This window comes from Ylistrum balloti, unplaced genomic scaffold, assembly GCF_031769215.1.
Source record: "Ylistrum balloti isolate Yb309-2 unplaced genomic scaffold, AGI_CSIRO_Ybal_v1 Utg370196, whole genome shotgun sequence".
Taxonomy (NCBI): Eukaryota; Metazoa; Mollusca; class Bivalvia; order Pectinida; family Pectinidae; genus Ylistrum; species Ylistrum balloti.
In genome coordinates this window covers 823,451-830,812 of record NW_026782173.1, presented here as the reverse complement: position 1 = coordinate 830,812, position 7,362 = coordinate 823,451, and the positions used below count along the sequence as shown (strand labels likewise).

Sequence of the window (7,362 nt, the reverse complement as noted above, 5' to 3'; positions counted from 1 at the left end):
AATATACTGCTACATTCACAACAGCCTTTAAATATCATACCTATGTGCTACAGGTATACTGTACTTCACACAAAGCAGCCGGTCAGATTACGCCGAACAGCTTTCAAGATTCAAGATTCAAGAAACTTTATTTAGTGTCGCACATATAAAACAGAGACAACATTAGCGCTGTAGCGCTATTTCTGCGACAAACAACATAAAAACAGAACATGTCAAGTAAATAAATGGGACATAAGAATTATAGACATATATCACAGAAAGCAGACTAGCATGCACAATTAGTAAAACATAAGACTGACAAGATAACTCAGCAGTATATAATAGTTAGGACAGAGAGGAGAACAATAAACGTGAGGTTTACGTAACATAATATAGAAAACTAGAATATCACTCAAGTATTTCTGTATATATATATACTAGTAAAACACCAAAGGCGGTGTAACATACATACATGCTAATATAGCAAGGTGTAAAAATTGACATGATATACACTAATATAGTGTAAGCTAAAACTACTGAGAAACGATGAAAATAAAATTATGACTAGGAAATTAATGTTAGAAGTAATACTGCTGGTTATCCAAAGTAAAAAAAAATCATGCAACAGATTAAATGAAAATACAGATGGGTAGCAAATAATAAATAAAAATCAAACAAAAAGATACACACATATATGTAAAAAGCCAGACAGGATAATGTCGCAAAACTACAAAAGTAAAAAGACACATAAAGCATACCTAAGCACAGGAACAAATAAAAGTAGATTAGTTGTGTCCACATTTATTGTATACATCTTTATCGTATTATCTGATAAGTCATGAAACATTCATGAGTAATATGGCTGAATTACATAACGGGATTACCTAAACTGTTTCTGTTTTTCTTGTTAGAGATTGCTTGATGAGATTAGGGAAGCGTCTCAAAAATGCCACTCTGAACCGGCATGAACAAATATGTTAGAGTTATGCCCCTTAACCGGAACACTTGAGTAAAAACAAACGTATCATCAGAAGTGGGTAAGGAGCCTTGTCATAGAGGATTCTGAATGAAACTGGTTTGGGCTGCTCTCATACTTGAACTCCCACGTCTGTGTGTACATCAGCGATTGTCCTTACTCAACCATAACGTGAGGGCATATCTACAATCTCCACTTCAGGTGTGTTCTCTAAATCTACTTCAGACAGACTATGTAGTATGTATATACATGTAGACAGGGGCGTAGATAGCGTCCCTGATGTAGATTAGGCAAGTTTTTAAAAGATATTTTAGATTTGATTAATAAAGTAACTTTGTTGGTAGAATTGTATTATTGTGGTGATAACAATAGATATGAAACTAAATGGTCCTTCTGCAATTATTAATTAAATATTTTATAAACATACTTTTCCTGTGAGACAACAGGTGTAGTAAATGCAAACTATATTAGTATAGTACATTTTTATGTGTGGCTGGTTGCATGTTTAGGCAACATTTCCCAAAAACCCTTTCCACTACTTTGTTTTTGAAAGTCTGAAAACAGAACTAAACATTTTAGTACAGAGAGCATTTAAATATTTTGCTACGATCATACATAACGTACTTACACTGGGTAGTCTTCCAATATATGGCCCGTGTGGACGAGTCACCGTCCAAATATTCATTTAGAGTGCGCCAACATGTGGACGAAACATTGTCCAGTCATTCAGAATGCAATACACCAGATTATTGATAAGTCATCATCTAGCCATTCAGGGTGCCACACTGTAACACAATGACTAAACACAGTGTTTACTTGGGTTGACCGAAACTTTTATTTCATCGTATAGTGGTTTTCCATAGTTAGTACTTCGCGTTAGTATCCATTACAAAAGATAGTTCCTAATCAACATACAGCATCATGTCGTGGCACCAAAACTAAACACCTGTGTAAGGCAGACAACAACGAAAAACCTGCCCGTCCATATCAAAGAGTTCCATACAAATGTCCATGGGCCAACTTGGCCAGGACCCACTCCATCGCGGAGCAGGTCCCATACGGGACTCTGCCCGTCTGCACGTCCGACTCCCAACTCTCTCTAGCTACTCGATCCCAGACTCGACTACACTTCTGCTGGCAATTATCTTTGTATAAATAATACCCAAATACTTAATTTAAGCCTAGTCTCAACTGGACAACAATAACCCAGCCCCCGGAGCATCTAATTATGAAGGCACGTGCGACTAGGAGTACCCGTTATCAACTTCCCATCTTTGATCTACCTTATACATTGTTTCTTATCTTGTTTACTTACAAATGTGTTCGCCAGCGCGAGGCATACAAGAAAGCATCTACCTGTCCTGATCAATCATAATGGCGATATTCTGCCACGGTGCTTCACCACTTGGGTACACACCCCGCCCGTTATCAGGCGTGCATCACTATCTATCACTCACGGGATTAACTGACTTTTGACCTGATGTACTTTAAACTAAGATGCTGCTCTCTACGATACACACCATTCCAAAATTACCATTAAACCCATTTTTTTACTCATTTTGTTACACACACACTAGAATGTGGACGAGTCATCGTCCAACCATTCAATGTGCCACACACCAGAATGTGGACGAGTCATCGTCCAACCATTTAATGTGCCACACACCAGAATGTGGACGAGTCTTCGTCCAACCATTCAATGTGCCACACACCAGAATGTGGACGAGTCATCGTCCAACCATTCAATGTGTCACACACCAGAATGTGGACGAGTCATCGTCCATCCATTCAATGTGCCACACACCAGAATGTGGACGAGTCATCGTCCAACCATTCAATGTGCCACACACTAGAAAGTGAATGATCCATCATCCATCCATTCAATGTGCCACACACCAGAATGTGGATGACAGATTGTCCGACTACTCGGAGTACAACAATGTACATACCATAAAATGCACATTCAGATATTATCATTACTGGGGTCTAGTATTGTGACAACAAAAACTATATTCTATCTTATTAATTGACATCTGCAATGATTCTGTGTAGATAATGTGATATGTTAAACAATGGTAACGATCGCTTACGAACACAGCAGAACCATGAGGTCAATTTTAAAAAAATACTTGTTCGATTACTTCATAACATGCACAATAAATCTTTATCTCTGAAACATATCTTGATTGGTACATGCATTCTTTCTTGAGTAAATATCTGTGTATTTACAGCAGTGAAAACTGTATTTTAAATATTGTGGCGAAAATTAGCACACGAATAGGCAAAATGTCTTTTTGAGATTTGTTATTAAGTTTATGTTCTTTTCACGGAATCGTCTTCTTTTCCAGATCAACATTGTCTTGGATATGTTAACAAACTGTACATCTGAATCATCCACGCAAAATCATCAAGAACCCATATGTAAAGTTGGCATTATCGCTGATGTACAGTATGCAAATCTAGAGGATCGTTTCAATTTCACCAAAACACGTTTACGGTTTTATCGAAAGGCTTTGACCTTACTGAAAAGGGCCGTTACGGATTGGAGCACTGAAAATGTTGACTGCGTCCTTCAACTTGGTGACATCATCGATGGGTTCAACAAAGCTGAGAATGCGTCCGATAGTGCCTTAGCAACAGTAACCGAAGCGCTTAAACATGTTGCGGTTCCGGTTTACCACACGTGGGGAAATCATGAACTCTACAACTTCACACAGAAAGAACTAATGAACTCAGTTCTGTTTAGCGGTAACTTGCCTCAGTGCACATGTCCTGAAGGAAAGTCCTACTACTCATTCCATGTTCACAGGAAGTTAAAGGTTTTGGTATTGAATTGTTACGAAATAAGCATGCTTGGACTACCAGAGGGATCTGAAGAGTATACACAGGCAGAAAAAATGCTCAGAGATAAAAATCCAAACGAGGATCTTAACTCTCCGGTGGGTCTTACTGGAACAGATCGGCGTTTTGTGAAATTTAATGGTACTTTGTCTTCCTTACAACTGCAGTGGTTAAACGAGACCCTACAAGAGGCCAGAGAGAACGAGACTAATGTTATCATTATTGGTATGTTGTGATAATTTTACTTTACCACGTCTTGATTCAGGACATTTTGTTTACAGAGAAAAACTTATTTCACTTTGATCCTATCTCTACCAAAGTGTCTTTCGGTGTGACATGCTCTGGAAGGGATCGGTTTCATCATGTTGTATATGTTTAACAACAGAATGTTGACATTATTTCGAATTCTCTGTTTAATGATCATGAATGATGTCAAATATCATGTCAGGTACAAGCAGTGTTGTGTTTTATATTGCCTACGGCGATTAAACCACTTGATTTAGCAAATCTTCATGTTTATCTGTACAAAAACCTATTTTAAACATAGTGCCAATCTGGAGGTTCACGCTTAGCGATGCATATATGTAGGTAACGTGATTTGCATTACCTTTATTCTTTTTGATACACATTTGTGTGTGTAAACTGCTAGATAAGGGCCAAAATATTTATTTCCGTGTTTGTTTACTGTTAAAAAATCAGAACCAATTAATGAAATAGCATTATTGATTGATAAAATGGTATATATGAAAATATAGGTAAAATATTCTTAAGACTGGTAAACATATCAATATTTTTGTTTTCTAGGACATATATCCATACATGAGGGAAGTGCAGACAGTGCATGTTTATGTTATGACCATGAGGACATTTTGAAAATACTGTCGAATCACGGAGAATGTGTACTTTGTTATTTGGCCGGACATGATCACGAAGGCGGAAGTTGTGTGGACAGTTCCGGAATTCTGCACGTGACTTTTCCCGGAACTGTGGAAAGTTCGGAACCAGATGCCCATGCTACAGCCTACCTCTACAAAGACAGCTTCGCCATACATGGGAAAGGGAGTTATCCTTCCTTTGAAACAAAACTCAGATACCCTATCACATGATTATAGAAAAAAGACAGACAGGTCATGTTTGGTTTACATAAACTTAGATCATACCATATACATATCCGCAACACATGACTTTTTTCATTTTGATATCTAACTTCAGGATGAATTATAACGGATTTTATCAAATATTTATTTTCAATCAATTCTAATAGTCATTTTGGTTTATATAGTTATATGAGACTAATATTCCCTTTTTTATTTTCTTACCTTGGAAGTGTAGTATTAAATTATTTCTTTTATTTCCGATGTAATTTGTCGTTGTTGATTTGATTCCCATTTACATTAATAATTTGACATAATTTTTTAGTTTTGGTTTTTTGTCTTTGGGAATTTTAATGAAAGTTGGTAGGTTTAAGGGACCATGTTAATAATACACATAGGTGTAGATAAAACTATACATCTACTTTTATTTTTTAGGTTTCATGACTTTCCCCGTTTTATTTTTAATAATGGTTGTCTCGGTCGTATATGGTCATTCAATAATTCATTTGTGACAATGACCCATGTTTTTTTTTTTTTTTTTTTTTCATTGAGGTACTTCTCATATAAGTAGATAATTAATTCAGTCAGCTTATCAATGTTACAAATTTAGTTTTATCTTTACATGTCCGAAATATTTCTGTTTCAGGGGTAATTTTAATTTTCTTTCTATATATTTCTTATAAAAGTTCACCACACTTCACAATATTTTTATTTGAATTACGATGTACATTTGTCCTTTCCTAGCCTAATCAGAACATCAAGTGCCTCTATATGCAATTTATATAGTTTAGTCTACATTATTAAGTCCTCTATTAATGCTTACTATTGTGTCTTCACACTGATCAAAACATGTATATAACACAAAAGAGGAAGTCTAATGCAATTTCAACCTGATCTCGTCATGATTGACTTAGCTGTGGGAGTTATCTCCCTTCTAAAACAAGTATTTCTACTTTTCTTTGCTTTTGTTCATCAGTTTTAAAACATAATGCAGGTTGATTTTATGCGTATTAATAAAAAGCTTCTTGTTTATCCTTCAAAAAATGTATGACGGTAGTTAACACCTGAAATATCTATTTCCTGAAATAAAACTGTTGATTGTGATTGAGAATCATTTTATTTAATAGTTATTTGTATTTTTGTAATGGAAAACACATTTTTACATCTCTTACAAATGATATGAAATAAAACGAAATCCATAGAGTGATCCTATCCTAACTAATTGTTGAAAGTATTTATTGATATGGAGCATGCACTAATTGATCTTTAATCAATTTACGACATTTAGTAACTGGAGTAAAATAATGGAGTGCGGGATACATAAAATTGTTTGGTTAAAGTTTTATCTGTGTTGTGTATGTCATGTGATACATTTCTCCAATTGTATATTTCTAATACAGTATTAATATGTAAATGTCTTTCAAATGATTTATAAGAAATATTTTTATCTAAAGGAAACGACATGAAATGTTAAATTCTGAAAGTATTCAAGGAAAATAAAATTGTTTTAATGTTGATGCAATATGGCTTGTCATGTTGATTTTTTTTTATAATATAACGATTGTAATTATCTGTTATTATGTTCGGAATGGACTGTACCATTTTGTTTGTGAAATAATATTTAATGTAGGTATGAAATACAAACGGAAATGAAAATATAATACGGTTAGTGTAATGCCTATGTATCTAAGTGTAGTATAATCTTAACAAGTGTAGTTTGTATCCTTCTTTCTTCTTAGAGGATGGAGAAGTATTTCTGTAATTATATAATATCCGTCCATCAATATTGGCATGATACTTTGAGTACAAATCTCGCTGTCTCAAATTTGTCCGATGTTTCCCACGTCTGGTTACTCTGTGTAGACGGACATAATAGTGATACTTGTGGTTCCGTTGATTTTAAGGTCATAACACGACATTCTATAAAACAAATTAAAATTACATGTCACGTCACCCTATATAAATATTAATTTAAAGTACTAGATTCGTTTTGAGAGCTATTAATCGTCTTTGGTATGCAAGAAAAGCGAAGTTTCATTTAGAGGGTGGGCATTGCCTATGTTGGCCACAAAAACTCACGGGAGTTGCCTCCCTTTATTTTACACGTTGTTGTGAAATCATTTTCGGTGACGTGGCAGTTGAATTTGTTGATACATCCGGTATATAATAAAGAGTGACCCATAAACACAGTCATACCTTTACTGGCATGTCCAGATTGTACATCTTTACCGAATCATATACAATATGTAAGATTCTCGAAAGACTGGTTTACTAGATTTGATGAACTATGAGTGTATATAACAAGATTATTGTTATCACTTTGAACCATTGAAAATTTTATTTCTATACTTAATGATGCATGGCGATTTAAGTCTACTTTAAGAAATACACGTGGTAGTGCATCAGCGATCAGCATGTCTGAAAGTAACCATGTTCATTGTAACATAACAATCGTTTGTATTATTACCGTTA

General features: G+C 35.0%; 1 protein-coding gene across 1 annotated transcript; it reads left to right on the top strand.

Moving 5' to 3' along the window:
- Positions 1-1,044: 1,044 nt before the first annotated feature.
- Positions 1,045-5,015, top strand: LOC132551370 (manganese-dependent ADP-ribose/CDP-alcohol diphosphatase-like). Its single transcript, XM_060215508.1, has 3 exons — positions 1,045-1,156; positions 3,304-4,021; positions 4,601-5,015. The coding sequence occupies exons 1-3, from the start codon at positions 1,046-1,048 to the stop codon at positions 4,900-4,902; spliced, it is 1,131 nt and encodes a 376-aa protein (XP_060071491.1). The 5' UTR covers position 1,045; the 3' UTR covers positions 4,903-5,015.
- Positions 5,016-7,362: the final 2,347 nt, after the last annotated feature.